At 40.6% G+C, this 18,775-nt stretch overlaps 1 protein-coding gene across 2 annotated transcripts in view; it reads left to right on the plus strand.

Moving 5' to 3' along the window:
* PEPD (peptidase D) overlaps window positions 1-18,775 on the plus strand; it is a 203,238-nt gene that overhangs the window by 163,370 nt on the left and 21,093 nt on the right. For both annotated transcript variants that reach the window (XM_074551066.1, XM_074551065.1), the window contains 2 exons: window positions 412-560; window positions 18,187-18,371. In XM_074551066.1, the coding sequence (XP_074407167.1) occupies window positions 412-560; window positions 18,187-18,371 (334 nt within the window). The remainder of the gene's footprint in view (window positions 1-411; window positions 561-18,186; window positions 18,372-18,775) is intronic.

Raw genomic sequence — 18,775 nt, forward strand, 5'->3', positions numbered from 1 at the left:
CATTTTTCAGGAAAGAAAAAAGGATATGTTTTTTCTTCTGAGAAGAATTCCTAGAAACTGGAACTGAGAAGTTTAAAGTGGATTCTTCATGTTCTTTTTATCTTCATTTCTGTGTTCTCTGAGCATTCCCATCCTGACCAGCACAGCCCATAAGGGTGTCCATTTAAGCCATATGGAATGCAGACACCCTTCTGCCAGGGGATTCCAAGGGACTGACACCCTGCTTTACTTAGAACAGGGTTCAAGCAGTGATTTGCTGATCAGCTACAGCAGAGTGTGATAGCAATTATTTGGTGATCTACCAAAATGTAGATGTTATTGAGTGCAGAGCAAGACAAATGTTCTACCACCATGTTCTGCTATTTCTTTGGAACTAAATTTTCATTTCTTTCCCCTGTGTTTCCTTTTCAGCCTGTTTGATATGGGAGGAGAATATTACTGCTACAGCTCTGACATCACCTGCACCTTCCCTGCCAATGGCAAGTTCACAGCTGACCAGAGGGCTATCTATGAGGCAGTGCTGAAGGCCTCAAGGGCTGTCATGGCAGCAGTCAAGCCAGGTAAAACATCTGCCAGCAGGAATTCTGAGCTTTGGTAGCAGCATTCAGGCTGTCAAATCAATTATATTTGCATTTCAGAAAGTGGAAGGGGACAAGATGATAAAATTAATTTCCATGGTTAAGCAGCTTCTAATGTATACACAACATTTTCCATACACTTTTAAAGGCATAACATAGAAACAATTATTAATACAATTAATAGGATACTTTAATATTTATTTATTTTTAATTCCTTTAATCTACTTTCTGTTCTTATTGTTGTCTTGCCTATTTGGAAGAATGATGCAAATGCATTTACAGTCTTCATGAAACCAGTAATGATGACAGTTGTTGTTCAGATGTGTCTTGACACACACAGCCATCTTTTCAGGGAGCTTCTGCCAAATGCTGCAGTCAGAGTTTGTGTGAGCACATGTTGTGCTTCAGTTTGTTTCAAGTATCTTCTGCATTTTATGTGTAGGCACAATAGAAATCTTCTATTGAAGAAAGGGATGGAGTGTGCATCTTTGGGAAGGATAATTAGCCTTAAAAAGCTTTCAAAAGCACTGGCTATTGGGTACTTCACTGTATGCCTTTAAATTGCAGGCAAACTGATCCAACAAATACACATTTTCATTTGAAACAACTGTCTGCCTTAATGAAAACCTTATTTTTCTCCCATTCTGCTTTCAGGCCAGTAAATAAATGTTTTAGAGCTAGCTGCTGCTGTGATTTTGTCACTGGTGAAGGTACTTGAGCATTTCTCAGTATTACTAATGGAACATCTTCAAGAAGAATGTACTCAATGCACAAAGCACACTTATCCTTTAAATGTGCTGTATTAGTCTTCAGTCATCAGGCCCTGAATGCCTGAGCTTTCTGGATTGCCTGTTGGAACAGAAGCAATTTTCCTGTTACACTGGCTGCCAGCAGCTCTGTTGATCTGAGCACTTTGCAAGGGAGTGATGCCTTAGGTTTTAGCTTTCATATTTTCCAGATTGTGCATTAGTATATAACTCTGAGCCTCATATAGAGTGTTAGCAGGTTATCCTCACAGTTCAGTCAGACAAAACAATCCTTTCCAGCCTGGGAACTGAGGACACCATTGCAGCTTCAGGTCTAAAATTGTAAACATCAGGTAATAGAGGAGAGCAAACTGGGAGGATGGGACTCCATAACCTGGAGCTGTAATTGGACAATTAACCTCAATATGGAAAGGGGCCAAAACTTATAAAAGTGTGAAAATGTCTGATCCATTATCCATCCTGGGTGTAGCCTTGGCCAGGCTCTTGTTCTGCCCAAGGTGAATCCTTTGAAAGCCTTTTGAATAAATCCCTATTTATTCCTTTAACTCTGTCTAGCCTGTGTTCTAGGTAGCCTCTCAAGGAATCAGGAGAAATAACACGATGTTTATCTGCAAAATGAGGCTAGATATTTTGCTATTTTAATAACAATATCCATTCTTCATCATCTGCTGTTCCTCCCCTCAAGACTCATCCCTATTCCTCTTCACAGTTCATGTTGCATTTCAGTGTCACCTTTAATTTCATGTAACATTTTTAGCAGTATTTTATGCTAATAAGTTGCAGACTGTCTTCAGAATTTGAGAGCTACTATGATATTGGGCTCAGGGTGGTGTAGAGAGTTTTTCAGTTTGCTGAACACTTTATTTACAGTGTCAGAAAGTAAGGACACACTAAATTGAGTATTTCTGAGAAGTACTTGCAAGGGTCTTTTACTAGCTTTGGGAGCTTGAGATCCACAGACAGACAAATCATTCTTAATCTGGCAGAAAAAGGGACTGAACTTTCTGTTTTTATTGTTGTCCTGCCTGTTTGGAAGAATGATGCAAATGCATTTACACTCTTCAGGAGACCAGTAATGATGAATATTGTATCTACAGAAAATGGGCTGTGGACTGGTTCATTGGTTTCATTCCTTTTGTACTTCAGATTGCAATGAACTGTAACCTGGACTCTTGAATTACAGATCCAGTCAAGAGTCTGGTAACATGCAAAACTTTTCACCATCTGAGAAGTCTGCTCTTTAGGTCCTTTTTAAGATCTCCTGGAAGAGCAGGATTCTGAAAAAGGAGAAATGGAAATGCTGACCTTTACAGCATGGTTAGTGTCACAGACTGGTCACGCTGCAGAGAGAGCCCAGAGCCCCTCAGGGGGCTGATGCCATTGTCACTGCTGTCCAGGGGGAAACATTGCAGGGAGAGAGGCTGCAGCTCCTTAAACAAACCTCATTTCCTCATTTGGGAGCTCCTGGACTAAAGCACTGGGATCTGCCCCTGGGGGAGCCAGGCACTGCCACTCAGGGGAGCAAAAAATGATGATGTGAATTCACAAGTCTCTTCTCCCTGTAATACTTAGTGTCTCCAAAAGAAGAGGCAAAAGAGCTTGCAGGGTTGGAGGCACTAAATTTAAAATCAAGAGCCACCATGTTTTAGTGAGATATTCTGGATTATGGAGCCTATGTTGATTTTGCTGTTATTTTTGCTGCTCTTCATTTCCCAGGGTTCCTAAGGTCAGAGCCAGCCAAGTGCCTGGTCAGGTGGCAGGAGCCATTCCTGGAGCAGCCTGGGTGAGGGTGGGCACAGCACAGTGTAGGAAATGCTGTTTGTCTCCTTAATTGTGCCTTGTGGCAGGGCTCACAGGGCACATCTGGTAGTTGTCATCAGGATGTTAATGATTCCTGGGGTCTTCCTGACTGCAAGGTAGGGATGAGTACTTTAGGAGAGTAACTGACCAAATACTGGCTTACATAACTGTGTTTATGGAAGGACTCAGCTTGCTAGCAACCTTAAACATTCTGTATAGGTGTGTTTAATTCAGAGATTTGCATTTCTTTTTACAGTTTGGTTCTCATGTGAACCTCATTAACTTTTGAGTGCAGGTATTTTCTGAGAGATAATAGACCTCCTAAATAAAATTCTGTATACACAGAAATATACACAGAATTTGTATATTTATAACTGTATATATATACAGTTGTTATAATTTTTAAAATACTCCAAAATATTGTATTTCATTATAGAGAAGCATTCATCTGCTACATTCTATGCATGCTCCCAATATACAAACAGCTCTAATCATATATATGGGTCTCCTTACCTTGCAACTCCTAAAAAAGAATTCCTTCTGCAAGGTAAATAATATATTCTGAAAGTTAAGAAACAATCTCTGTAGGATTACAGCCCAAGTTCAGTGCAGTTGTCACAACTTCTGCCACAAACAAAATCTGTTTAAAAAAAAAGGGGGAGGAAGACTCAGTCTTGCATAAGGTTTCAGTCTTGAAACCACTGAACATGGAGCACTGATGAAGACAGTGATGCTTGTCACTGAAGAGAAAGTCAGAAAAGTGTGCTTGTGTGGCAGTGGGCTAATTGTCTTTCCTACAAAGTAGGCCTATGATCCAAGATGTTAGGGAGGAATGTTGGATTTCTGCTTAGGGGATATTCTTAATTGTGTCAAGTCCATCTGCATTAAATTTCCTCTTCCACAGAACTAAAATACAGGGGCAGATGTGCAGAAAATTGACACTTTCATTTCCTTCAGTGGCTGAGGCATCGTCTGTTTCTTTCTCAGAACAGTGATTTGAGAAACAATTTTTATATATATATATATATATATATATATGCTTTACAGATATATGCTACATGGAAAGAATAGTTTAAAAAGAGTGCAGTTGTAAAGCCACGTGTCCTAATTTGTCTCACTTCTATTTTCTTTTTTAATCTCATTGGATTTGCCAAAGATTGAGGCACATTAAATGCAGTCCTGGAGCACATCTCCCAGTTTACTTTCATCTGAAATGAATTCAATTCATGTACTTCAACATTGCACTGTGTACACAAAAACACAGTAAGTGGGGACAACCAAGAGATTTCACCTCCAAGGATGATTGGAATTAAATGTTCCTGTAGATACATTCATTGTTTCTCACTCTGCTGTCTTCACACAATGCATGTAACAGTCAGAGCTGAGCTAATGAGCAGCTATTCAGTAATTTAGTTTAACCTTTTGTTCTCTGCATGGCCTGGAGCTGTTTATTGCCTACTGTGCAAAACCTGCTCTGAATCCAAAATTATCAATGTGTCCTCACCAGTTTTTTCTCAGAGTGCTCATCATAACAGTGCTGGGCAGGCAAGGAAGTTTGCTGGCACTGCATCTCAAAGATGTGCAAGTGAGCAGCAGTCCCCCTTCTGCAGGCAGGCTAGAGAAGTTAGTGTAAAAGCTCTTGACTCATTTGGGATGCCAAGATGGAAATTCTTCAGACTCAAGATCTTTTTTAAGAGAGTTGAACATTGCTCTTGCTCAAACCACAGCTGTTGTGACCTCTGTTACAGCTGCTGAGAGCCCAGCCTTTCTGCAAATCACACTCCAGATTGTCAAGCCAAACTCTGGTAAAATGAAAGAAAATGATTAGTGGAAAAAATGTAAAATAAATTTTAAAAACCCCCTGTGTCTGAAGCAAGTTGCTGAGCATCCTGCTGGGAACCTGAGTCTGGTGCAAGAAAGGTTGCAGATTACCAGAGGCAACTTTTAGGTGCATTTGCCATGCTTGCCTTCTTGTGAAGTCTCTTGGGTTTTTTCTTGCTTCTTTTCAGCTTTTGTAACAGATGGAAGAGGAGTTATATAATGAAGGGAAATCTTCAGTGGTTTATCAGGAGCTGTGCTTGCCTTGGTGATTGGAGTCTTCTGGAAACTGGGTAGCCCTAGATGTGAATTAACCTGGAGCTTCCTGTGGATTTGCATCTTGTGCTTGGTGGGAAGCTCTGCTTGGTCTGGTGGAAGCTTTTCCACTGGTGCTGCTGAGGCTCTCCTCCATGGCTGTAGTAACACATGAATGGGTGTTGCACTTTTGCTTGCCCGAGGTCCTCTGTCCTTTAGCCAGCTGCCTTCATTGCAAAACATAGCCCTGGTCTCTTCTTCTGGCAAGTGTCACTGAAATTCTTTTTAGAATTGGAAAATTTTTAAATATTTTACTGCAGGACTGGAGTAGGCAGCATCATCAGAAAGGTAATTTGAAATCCTGTGTAAAGGAGTAGATGTTCATTGAACTGAAGGACTGCACCATAACACGTCAGCACCAAGGGGCCAAGCAAAGCTCACACAGACACTGTCAGGGGATATTGCTCAACTCTGCAGTCCTTGATGCTATAACCATAAAATTACTGCTTTTAGTGGAGCTCTCCCCCACCCCCATAATTGCCCAGGCTTAAAAAAGCAAACTCTGGTGGAAAAATAGTATTGTGTAGCACAGCCTCAGTAGGCATGAGGCTGCTGGGGGCAGTGGGAAAGGGCAGAGGTGAGGTCTCAGCTCTGGTGTCCTGAGCACCTCCTGTGGACACCTCTGATGGCAGCAGCTCCAAGCCTGAGCTGCAGGGCTAGATTGGACTCTTTTCTGAGCAAGTTGGGCATGTTGTTAATAGTGGAGAGAGCTGAAGGGTTGGAAAGGGCACATGTGCATGGCTCCCAAATCTGTCTCACTCCATCCCTTATCCTAGTTGCATAAGTTAGATCCAGTGTCTGTGTGTTAGCTTTGTTATCCATCATTAGGCACTGGTTTCACCTGGGAGACCACTACTCTTTGCTCTTTGGAATTAATATCAATCTATTGGGAAAAAAGTATGAAATAATTTGTTTTGCTGTAAGTCCCTCTCTGAAACCTCAAGAAAACAGTTTGTTGAAGAAACATGATCTAACTTTCAAGTTAACCCTACACTGAGCCAGGGCTTGGTACCCTCCTGGTTTCCCTCCTAACCTGAATCACTCCATGCTGTGTTGACTCCATGCCCATGGAAATGCCATGGTGGAGGCAAGGAGATGCTGCTGAGGAGCAGCTGTGGCTGTGCCCAGTTAGGGCAGTGCCAGCCCACAGGCAGGGCACTGCTGGATGTCCCTGTGAGCTGTGGCCACTCCAGCCCTGGCACCACCCTGCTCTTGCCCCAGTGTTACTGTCAGGGACACACAGGGTCAGTGGGGTTGGGGAGCTCTCTGTGGAGTTTTTCTTTTATTCTTCAGCAAATGGCTGTGTATTGATACCATGGGTAGCCTCTCAAGTGATTTCTGCTATTTGTTGGTTGGGTTATTATCTTAAGCATTTAAAGAATATTAATAATATCAATATTAAGACAATATTTATATTATTATAAATTTAATTCCTAGTTGATGAGGATAGTATGGTTGCTGCATATAGAATGTTTCTCTGTACAGTTTCTGTTTATAGAAACATTAAAGTTTCTGAAATATAATAAGTTGCTACTGTGTTGAGAAGAACTAAAAAGGAAGTATGCCTATCTCAGCTTTGCAATTAGAACTATTTTGCATTAATGCACTAGAGCATAAACAGAGTCTTTAAGATTAATGAGCTAAATATTGGAGCAATCACATACTTTCCATCTTCATCCTTTTGCAATTGCATCCTGGGACCTCCAAGCATTACTCTCTGTCTTTTTTGTAGACTAATGGAAAATCACAGGAGAAAGGGAAGGAAGGGAGCTGGTTGTGCTTAGCATGCCTGGTATACTGCAAAATCTATGTTGAAAAAAATCTTTTTTTTTTTAATCTTTAAAGTTATATACATTAATATTTGCAGGGCAAGGAAGGAATTTAAATACCTCACTCTGTAAGGTCCATTGTCCTAAATTCCAGTTTCAAAAAAGATCTCCTTGTCTAGCAAACTGCTCCCAAGGAACAGTTGAGTAAGGCCAGGTTGGCAGCTACTCAAGTCCCTATCTCTACATTTTTATGATTTGAAAAGCTTGTGTATACAGAGTCCCCATTGAATCAAAATTGCATTCAGACATTAGCTATGCAGCTGGGAATATTTGCTGATTGATGTTTGTTTGTTTCAATAAAACGAAAAATAAAAATTAGTTCCAAATATGCACAGAAGTTGTTGGTCATCACATCAGTTTATGTGCAGTGTGAATTCCTCCTTGGGATACTGACATTACCACAGGGTTTCCCTATAGGATTTCTATCTCTGCATTTTTCAAGTTGGAGCTCATCTTATATGCATATCCCCAAGTTCTGCATTTTACTGTCCAAGACAGTGAGTGTTGCCTTGCCTCTGGCTTTCAGGCTTTGCTTTTCCAATAAATACATTTGAGCAAGGTCTTGAAGACAATCTGTGCCCCAGGACTGACATCTCTGATAACACAAGATGGAGGTTTCTCCATGTCAGGACTGGAAGGTTCCTTGTGTATGGCTCTCCCAGAAATCCAGTTTCACTTAAAGACATGGGTTCTTTAAGCTCTTAAATGCTGTCTCCCAGTGTGAAAGAGCAGACTGTGCAGATTTCATTGATGCCAGGATTGCCAAATAATCTTTGACCAAGAAAGTGCAGTCAAGTACACTTCAAGTACAGTCAAAAACATTTCAGGCAAAGAAGTAGACCTACATACCAAATAAAAGATCCTTTAATTAATCATATAGATACCAGCTGATCCTCAGAACCTACAAGAAATGGGTACCCTTTTGCTGGAGATGCTAAATAAATGCAGAGAGATAAGTAGTTCCCAGAAGACTCAGGTGTTTTGAGATGGAGAGGCCAAGGGGAGCAGGCTGGAGCAGCCAGTGAGCACAGACCAGCAGAGTCTGGCTCAGAGAACTTCAGAAATTCTCTGTAGCTGCTGGTCCCTCCTCTGTCTTTGCTCCAGGTCAAGTCTTGCATTTTGCAGTTGAGAATGAGTGTTTGAAGGGGTTTCTGTAATGTTTGGAGCTACCCTTCCCCTCTGTCATTTCCAAATGAACAATTTGAGAAACAGAATGATTCAGGGGACCCTTCTGTAGGTCTGGGACTGAGGACTTCCTCTGAAGAGCAGGAGGAACAGTCCTTGGGAGTTCTCTAGGGTGGAATATCACAGGCCACCATGAGCCTCCTCCAGAGGCAGCCTGGGAGGCAGGCAGGGTGTTCCTGTGGGTGACCCCTGTGTCCTGCTGCAGTCTGAGTGCCTGCCACTCCTGCTGTCCCTTTGTGTGTTTGTAGGTGCAGGATGCAGAGCCAAGTTAATCCCACGTGGTCTTTGTCCTGTGGGCAGCTGTAACTGCATCAGTTGAGCTGCTCTGTGAAACTCTGACCACTTTTTCTGCATTTCTTCTGGTTTCTTCAGGGTTTTTTTATTGTTGTAACTTCCTAAGTGCTTTGCAATGGAGGGGTTGTCTTAGCTGGTTTTCCCATGTACAGCCTTCCAAGGAATGTTGTGAATTAGAAGGACAAAACAAAGAGGCCACTTTATTTTCCAGTGTTTTGCCTCCTCCCTGTTTGCCTGATGCTAAAGGATTGAAGCAGTAAAGCTGGTGGGGGTAGAGGGGCAAGCCCAGGGACTTCACAGGGTGAGTGGTCTGTATTTTAGCACAGCAGGACGTAGATTTTGGATGCTGTGTCCTCCTTTGGTACCTGAATACTGAGGCACAGTTCTTTCAGTCAGACTGTCAAGAATTAAGTTTTGTGAACCACTACCAGTTTAAATAACCTACTTAAACAACAAAAAATGCTGTGATTTGAATTCAAAGCAGCAGTATGAGTCCCTGTTCTATTTTCTAGTAAAATGCCTCTAACAAAGAAGGAAGAGTGGAGAATCCAGCTCAGGTAGAATAGTACCAAGAGCAAAGATTAAAATAACTCAATTAAAGAACTGTTTAATAAAAACATTTAATGAAAACTAATAGCTAGGGTATATATTTGGCATAGCAGATCATATTACCAGCAGGTGTTTCTGTTATTAAGTTGAGCAGAGTTGTACTTGGCAACATATGCAAATTCAAAATTTGCAGCTTCACAGATTACTGCTTTTTTTGTCCACAACAAATATATTACTTCTTTACAATTCAGATTGATTTTTGGTTTCTAATACTGCTTTAGAGTAGTTGTCACTGTATCCAACTAGGATTGAAATCTATTATACCTAAAGAAAATAACTGTAACTGTTACTAATATTTATCCTCCCAGGTAAAAGGTTCTTATTCACATGCAATGGGTGTTTTTTGCATTGTAGTATTTTTTATTATGTGTAGTCCAGAGTTGTGTTTAGTGGAATACCATGGTGATGCTTCTCTGTTGTGCTGTATAAAAACAGTAGCTGATTTTGGTGAATTTTTCAAAAGGAACTGGACTGTAAACTGGAATTTTTGACAATAGCATAACAGGGAAGGTATGAGAGAACAATCTGTTTTACAGTTTGTATAATTTCAAGATGCCCATATGAATTATTCCCATTCAGATTGTCATATTTTAGTCAAAGCACTGCTGATCATTATTAATCTACTGTAATATCTGCAGCAAAACAATTCTCCTCAGGAATAAAAAATTAATGACAACTGGAAGACTTTATTCCAGTTCCTCTGAAGAGCAAATGCTTTTAGGGCATGTTGTAACCAATATTTGATATTCACAAATCTTGCTGAGTGGCACCACAGTATTATTTTTCCCTCCTTGCAGTTCAGAATGTGTTACTGTGTTGAAAGACAGATTAGAAAGTAAATCTTGTCAATATATGGTTTTAAAAGCTATTTGTAATCTGCTCTCTCTTCTCTATTAAATGGAGTGGACTGTACTTTTTTTTTGCTGGCATTAATGTTCATTAATTGATAAACAAACAAAAAATTCAACAAAAGTTGAATACTGCCTCTCTGAGATGGACCCAGCAAAGGTGGAACAGCTTTCTGTGGTGTGTTAATTCTGGTTTTCTCAGTGTTAGTGGTTGAGGCATTGCTGCTACTTAGGAAATAAAAGCAGAAGGCACTAAAGGATGCATAGACAATACTGTCAGTCAAACTGAAATCCTTTATTCTTTCAAGATATTAATTAAAAATGGTATGATTGATTACTGGAGCTCTCATTGCTGGTCACCTGTCCAGCACAGCAGTAACCCGTGGCGAGAGGTGAAAGGAAAGGGAGTTTTGTGCAGAGCCTCAGGGAGAGCAGCAATCTATTGAAATGTGAAGGATCTGATTGCAGACCTGGGAGCTGCTGCTCCTGCTGGGATGGACAGGACCTCTGCAGCATTCAGAGGCTGAAATAATGCTGAGTTACCCGCCAGGGTACAAAAACTGGCATTTAAACTGTTCCTGCCCTGAAATCCCTCTCATCTCCAGGCACCTCAGCAGAGCCTGCAAGAGCTGCCATGGCTCAGGGGATTTTTTTCACTGCTTTCAGGGATTCTTCAAAGGTGTGGCTTGCACAAGCAAATACATTCAGATATCTTTACAGAGCCTAAACTGGCTGCAGGTTTTTTGCCTTTCTATACTGAATGGGGTTTGGTTTAACACCTTTTTTTAAAAAATCCCTTTTTCCTAATTGTAACGTGATTTCCACATTGTAACATTGTGACTGTGCAATTCTGCTTTTAATAGTAATATTGGGGAATGAGCTGCCTGTACCTTGTCTGATTTTTAGTACCTGCACTGATTTTCTCACAGCTCAGTGTTCAGGAATTGTGCTTGATATTTGCTGTAATTTCAGTTGAAGTGCAAAGTTCACAAGTCCTTCAATCTTGACACTGCATCAGCTGTAGCTGTCAGTGCAAACCTGCCAGACATAAATTGTGCTGTTTGCCCTGAGTCTTATCTAAACAGGCTCTTTTCTGAGCTTCAAAGATTGATAAGTTTCCACACTGCAATCACTCCCTCCAACACTTCCTTCATCCTGTCAATCCTCTTCCTTTTTTCCTCTTCAACATGCACCTCTTTTGGAAGGAACATGCTGTAAAATAGTGCCTGGCAAAACTCAATCCCAGTGCTGCATCCAGATGTGGAAAAAATCCCTCTTCTTGCCATCTATTCATATTGCTTTTCTTGATGTTTCTGCATGGCAGAATGTTATCCTCATGTTGCTTCTGATGAGTGACAACTCACCTTGTGCAGGGTTTATAACTGGGAGGATGGAATTACTGCTGGAAACCTCCATCATCCATGCAAAGGATGGAATTACTGCTGGAAACCTCCATCATACTGATGCAAAATGTCACAGCACAGCTGAATTGCACAGTGTGTGTGAATTGTTCAGCCTTTTGAAGAAGTCCAAATTTCAGAGGTGATGAGGATCAATCTCTATTTCCCTCCAGTAACTCCCATCCCTGTTAAGGCAGGTGAATCTTTCTGGGGAATAAAGGGGTGACTTTATTGCCCAGAAATACCATCCTGGTGTGGAGCTGTGCCACTGGGGCTCCAGGCACAGGCAGGGGCAGGTCTGGCAATCCCTGCAGTCACAACTCAGGGTATTTGCAGGTGTGAACAGCAGTAAATTGTGTTCAGTTCCCTTTTGGGCTGGGAAGGTTAACAGTCTCTTCTCCTCCCAGATGCAGCCATGTGAAGTACAGTCAGAAATGGCACCCCTGAATCTGGCACCCATGAGGCAAATAATGCTCACCATGAGCCATGTGTTCATCCACACAGCTTTGAGCAGCTTCACTGCTGCCCAAACATTGCCAGTGTCTCAGTCCAGCTTTTGGGGCTTTCCCCATGGCAAAGTTGCTTTACCTGGTGCTGCAAGACCCCAAGTTCAAAACCAGAGCAAACACTGAGTGTTTCCTGTAGTGGGCAAAAAGAAAGCATGAAAATCACAAATATGACAATTGTTTCTCTAGCACCCAAGTGAAGAGGGTGAAGATAATTGGTTTTTAGTGTTTAAATTATGTTTTGCTTTGTTTTTTAAACTGGGTCTGATTGAGTTTTAAAGTCCTATTGTTTTATGTCTGATATGATCTGTGCCAGTTGGCAGATTTCAGTCTGTTCCAATGGGTTGCTGGCTGGGCTGGGATTGTGTGTTCTGTCTGCATTTCAGTGGCACTGCCAGGGGACATTGGGCCTTTTGCCCTTGTCTGTGGACACTTGGAAATTAAATGTAACTTAACCTTAGCACAATTTGGGGAGAAGTTACTAGAACCTTGCCATACTCGTTTTTTTTAGTAAGATTGTGACATCTGTGTTGGCAAAAAACCCCCACCCAACAACAACAACAAAAAAAAACCTGTTAAATCATTTGTGGTTTAATCATTGTCACATTACAACCACAAAGTACCCTAAGTGGTGGCCAAAAAAATCCTGTTAGGCCTTTTCAGAGTACTTTCTGACCAAAGTGGCTAAATACCAGGCAGTAATTCTAAATTATTTTTGTGTGCTGTTTCTACTTTATGTTCTCAAATGGCTTCTAATAAAACTTCAGATAATAATCACTGGGATAAAAATACCAGTGAGTTAACAGCAGCTGAGGAGCAGTTTATAGTGTGATGTGTTATAGCAACTCATCTTTTTAATTCTACTGTTTAAAAATTTATGGTATATTCATCAAAAGATAGGAATGCTTTTGATTTCTGGTTTCACAAGAAGCTTTTCTTTCTTTTTGGGGGCTGGGAAAGAGGGCACAAAAATCCCCTCCATTGGTGTGATCAAAGAGGTCACACATTATTGCAGAGATCTTGATATGATGTTCCAGAGTCCTTGAACCTGGTGTTTTATCTGAAATTTTGTGTGGTTTGGCAAATAGATATCAAAGAGGAAATATTTTCAAGGAAGTAAAATAATATTAATTTTATCTTTTTCCTTTCTTTCTCAGTAACATCTAAGAGTATCAGATAACATTTAGTTTCATAGGGATACCTTTAAAAAAAGACTTTAGGCAAACTTAATGCACTAATTTTTGCCATTTTTAAGTGGTACCTCACACATCTGCAAACCTCCACTGTACTGTTTGCATTGTGTCTGAAAACTAATAACCTCCCTAGATTTTTGTTAATGAATTAATTGTCTGGTTTATTTCATTACTGGACATCTCCAGTGTCTGGTTGCTGCTGTGTTGGTGTTTTATCTGAAATTTTGTGGGGTTTGGGAAATAGATATCAGAGAGGAAATATTTTCAAGAAAGTAAAATAATATTAATTTTATCTTTTTACTTTCTTTCACAGTAACATCTAAGAGTATCAGATAACATTTAGTTTTATAGGGATACCTTTAAAAAAAGACTTTAGGCAAACTTAATGCACTCATTTTGCCATTTTTAAGTGGTACCTCACACATCTGCAAACCTCCACTGTACTGTTTGCATTGTGTCTGAAAACTAATAACCTCCCTAGATTTTTGTTAATGAATGAATTGTCTGTTTTATTTCATTACTGCCCATCTGCAGTGCCGGGTTGCTGCTGTGCAGCTCATTCCCTCTGTATCTCCAGGAGCCTCTGGTGCTGTAAGGGTGGGTTTGAGCTGACCTCTGTGCTGAGCACGTGCTGCAGGCAGGTAACAAACCCAGCCTAGCTGCCCTGCCTCAGTGACCTCTCTCACCCAGTGTCTCATCTGGCACAGAATTAGGAAGGCAGCAGACACCTCATCAGCAGATTTTCCTCAGTACAGACTCATTTTGGTACAAGCTGTCAAAGTCCAAGGACCCTCCAATCTGACTTTTTAAACCTCATCTGTCACTGGACTATAATTGGTTTATAAATTGGCTTAAAGATAATAACAGAAGTAACCTTTCTACACAAAAAGCACGTCTGCAACTATCATAAAAGTTCTTAAACAAAAAGCATGCCTGTAACTATGATAAACTTCACCAAGGCTTAAAAATAATAATCCTGAATGATAGATGAGTCAAACATGCTGGTGAGTGCTTGGTGGTGGGAGTCAGTGCTGGTCAGGTGTCAGAGCACTCAGCCACTGAGTAACTCACACACCCAGGGGCAGAGGCACTTGGAAATTGTTGTTGTGGGGTTTGGTTGGTTTTTAGCTGCTTTTTCTCCCTACAAGAATGCTAATATGGTGTTTGACTTCTCCTGCTTGCAGCAGGCACGAGGTCTCTGCTGGACCCCCGGTAATCCAAAAGTTGAGGAGCCTCCACAAACCAAGGATTCTTTGTACAAAATGTTCATTCAGCACTATTCAGCCAGTGTTGTTGTTCTTCTTCACACCTGCAAGTCTGCAATCTGTAGGGCAGATTGTGCCCTGGCTGCCTGCAGACTCCTCTGTGTTATTGTTTTAACATGCTAAAGCTCTCCACACAGATGTGTGCACAGAATGAGCATCTCTGGCCTTCCAGCATTCTGCATCTGAGCAGAGTGAGGCACCTCTGAGCTTTGACAGAGGGACTCACATATTTTCACTCACATATTCTCCCTGCAGTCCTTGGGGCATTTCCAGATTGTTGAGTTGCACATCATACGAGAACACCAAAAAGTTCCGCTCATGGCTTCTTATCAAGTTGTCAGGTTGATGAAGCTATCAGCTCTGATATTCATTTTTTCCTCCTTTCTCTGCTTTTTGCAATTATTGAAGTTCAGTATCTACAAAGGAAAATTAGATTAGCAGAATTTAAGGATTTCAACTGTTTGAGTATATTTACTAGGTATCTAATTACCACCTGAGTGCAGGGGTGTCAGTCTGTCCCAGAGACAGCTGGGCTTGCACAGGCCATTGTGTTATGAAGATTTCAATTGCCACATAAAGCTAGTACAATTTTAGTTTTAAAATAACTTTAAAGCATATATTTCTATTTTACAATTTTAGTTTTAACATAAATTTAAAGCATATATTTCTGTTTACTCTATAATAAATACATGTGAATATACTTTTTTATAAAATGGACAAAGACATCTTCCTTAAATTATGGTTGTTACTTTTTTCAGTGGATTTTTCCTATACTTTTAAGTAGTTGCCTTAGTACTGTTAAATAGTTCTTTCTCTTCACAAAATTAATGTTTTTAATATTACAAAGACAGTAGGAAATGTTTGAAGATTTGCATTTATATCCTCTTTCTTTGTCAAATTACCTGTTTAAGAAATCTGTTTGAACCTTATTATTAAAGTTTATTCCCAGCATGATGGGAATCCTCTCCTATCAAACAAGACAAGGATATCACCATTTTTTAAGTGAAGACCAAAAATCACTCCACTTATTTCACTGTATCTGGTCAGCTCAGAATATCTTCCTGTTTTGTCTTAGCACTCAAGTAACAGTCTGTATATGAGATTTTTATCCAGGGCTTGTAGGTTAAGTGTCCTGGAGGGAGGTGGCCACCACCCCATAGTCATAATAGAATAAAGCATGAAACCAGACAATAGAACAGAAAGTGCAATCTATCTATAAACCCTTTCTTTTTAATTAAGACTATTTGAATACCTATTTATTTGTATTATTTAGCAGGGTGCCTCCAGCAGAGGTTTAATTTCCCTGTGCCCAGAGCTGCCCCAGTGCTCTCTGCAGCTCCAGCATGGGGGACACAACTGGAGCTGACATGTTTCATATCTAGCAAAGCTCGTGGCTCTGGCTGGATGATAAAAGAGTGCTCCAGAGCCATTTTGCTGGGCTCTGTCTGAAGCACCACCCTGGCTCCAAGAGAGAGCCCAAAGCTGCAGATTTTCCATCCAGCCTCATTATTTATTTCACATTAGAGCTTTTTGTTGTCCTCAGTCTCTAATGGAGCAGATAAGATGAATAAAAACCAAAACAGATGGGGAATTAGGAAGGAAGAAGGAATAAGGAGAGAAGTATTTGCACTTTCAGACAATGAGAGAAAAAGGTAGGGACAAGGGAAGAAGGAGTTCTAATGGATTTGCTCAGTCCTGGAAATACTCAGGATTTACAACCATGGCAGACTTTAGAGTTAGGGCGATAGTGCCATTAATTTGTTAATGTCTGTTAAACTTCTGCACACAAATGGATATGTGGCTTTGGTGGTTTTATGTCTGATCAGTTTGATATTTGTATCTCCTTTTGTATCTCTTCCTCAGTTTGATAAAGGTGACTGTGTCACTTTGAGTGGAGTCTGTGGGTTTGGATTGAGACCAGCAGAGCTGCAGAGGGAAGCTGAGCTGCAAACAGCAGATACCTCAGCTCCACTCCTCTCAGACAGCTCAGCCTGCTCCAGAGCACCCAGGGAATGGCTGTGTTTTGTCTTCCAGCCATGGAGTTCTGACCTTCATTTTTAACAAGAGAGGCTGAGGCTTCAAGCAGTTGACCAGGGTCAGATGTTGTTACATGTGGCTCTGCAGTTATGGTGGTGAAAATAGGTGACTTGTGGTAATTCTCAGCTAAGAAATCATGTGGAGATCTTGAAAGAGCATCTAGTGTCCTCAGAAAGAAGATTGAACACTTTTAGAGAAGTTGGGGTTAGCTGCAAACTGCAAAAGCTGAACCTCGACTTAGACATAGAAATTCTGTATTTTCACAGCTATAAAATAAACAGGAAAACAACTGTGATTCAGTAATACTTTTAGTGTGATATGTGTAATATTGATGTGAGGGATTGTAGTGATTTCAATTTATCATTCAATAAAGTGGAGCCTAATATGAGAGAGCTGTGAAACACAGGTGAATCTAGAGAAGTGAAAATTGCAATACAGTCCATATTCAGAAAGAGAAATATTTATATAATATGTTGAATAGTTGGCAGAGAACAGCTGGTTATAGTTGTATTGGTTCGTATAGAATGAAAAATCTAAATTCCTTTTTAAAGTAAGGAAGCCATAAAAATACCACATTTTGAGCAGGAAGACCGCACACATTCTGTGGGTGAGCATCACACACCTGGGCACTGCTGGCTTTTGTGAGGAAGTAGCAACCAAGGGTTTGTCTGTTTGTCTGCCACTTGCAGCTCAGTTTGATTCTGATCTTTCTATCAGAGCCACAAAGACAGCTGAGTGCTTTCTCCAAGCACTCCCATAGGATGATTTTATTTCTGACTTTGAAGCCTCAGTACTTTCAGCAAAAAGTGATAATGTAATTAAGAGATGACATTTATCTTCACAAGACCCTAGAGCTGCATGTTTAACTGGATTAAAGCAAACGGAACTTGGTGGGAGTTTGGCCTTAAAAATTGCTCAGTTCTTACTTGTTTAATCATGCCAAAATTGAACAAGGAAAATATTCTTCAACTGTACCTTAGCCCTAGTTGTCTTGACTCTGCAACTGCTGCTCTGTTGATGATGACTCAATGCCATGGTGAACTAATTAAGACAGTACTTTGTTACTAACAAAAGAGCTGCTTTCTTCCTCCCTCCTCTCCCCAGCAGTTTGTCAAACAAAATTGTATCCTATACCAAAATAATAGCAACCTAATGTATCCTGGCACTCTGTCTCTAGTCAAACAACAGTATTTTGTAATGCTGGTTCAGTACATGTATTAGAGGAGTTGTGTTTTACACAGCCCATTAACACAAGGGAATCATTAATTTCTGGAGAGTGTCTTTGCCAGAAAGATGTGGGCTTTAAATCTTCAATGTACGTAGAAAAGCAGTGTCCATGTCAGATGTTCTAAATGGGGATGGTCATTCTTGAAAATAAAAGGATGGTAATGTTCTATTCTCTGCATTTTAAAAAACTGCAATCTATAGTTGACATTCTTATAGGAGACTCAGGGATGCATTTCCATCTGTGTGGACATGCTTAGATCCATTGTATTAACATTTTTCATATGGCTCTGGATGGGAAGGTGCTGCTGTTTCTCTTGTTTTTATTTTTCTGTACTTCACAGACATCTTAAAATAGTTTTGTCTTGTTTAAAGTGTTTTTTGTGAAAATGCAGTTGCTCTTTCCACCTTTGTTTTTTATATAAACAAAGGGCACATGTGTTACATCTGTTTTTTGAAAGCTGCTGTTAAAATCTTGTAGCAATAGTTAACTGAGCTGCCTGTTTGTGCTCTCCAAGGGGTGGCCTGGCCTGATATGCACCGTCTGGCTGACAGAGTCCATCTGGAGGAGCTGACCAGAATTGGCATTCTGCAAGGCAGTGTGGATGACATGGTGAAGGTTCATCTGGGTGCAGTATTTATGCCACACGGGCTTGGACATCTCCTTGGAATCGACGTGCATGATGTTGGAGGCTACCCAGAGGTTAGTGCTAGTCCATGCTCAACTCCCCTGCACATTAACCCTTCACTTCCATCAGCACTGCTCATACTCTCTGTCTGGTTACCCAACTGCACCTTCTCAGAGCTACAGCAGATTTGCATTTAAGTATCTCCTTTTTTATAAGATGTGGTATTTTATGCAGTTTACTCTAAGGAAATCTATTAGTTCATTAAAAAAAATCTATTAGTTCATTAGTTCATTGAAAAAAATCTATTATTTCATTGGCTCATTGAAATATAAATTGTTTATGGGAAGAAGTCAACTGATGGTGCTCTTTGGGCATTGTTAACCCATTCAATTTCTACATGCACTGTGTTGTTCCTCATGAGTCACTGCTCTGACAGGCACCACCCAAGTACCCTGTGCTGTGGCACAGCATCTCAGTG

Source organism: Zonotrichia albicollis, chromosome 13 (genome assembly GCF_047830755.1).
Source record: "Zonotrichia albicollis isolate bZonAlb1 chromosome 13, bZonAlb1.hap1, whole genome shotgun sequence".
Classification (NCBI taxonomy): domain Eukaryota; kingdom Metazoa; phylum Chordata; class Aves; order Passeriformes; family Passerellidae; genus Zonotrichia; species Zonotrichia albicollis.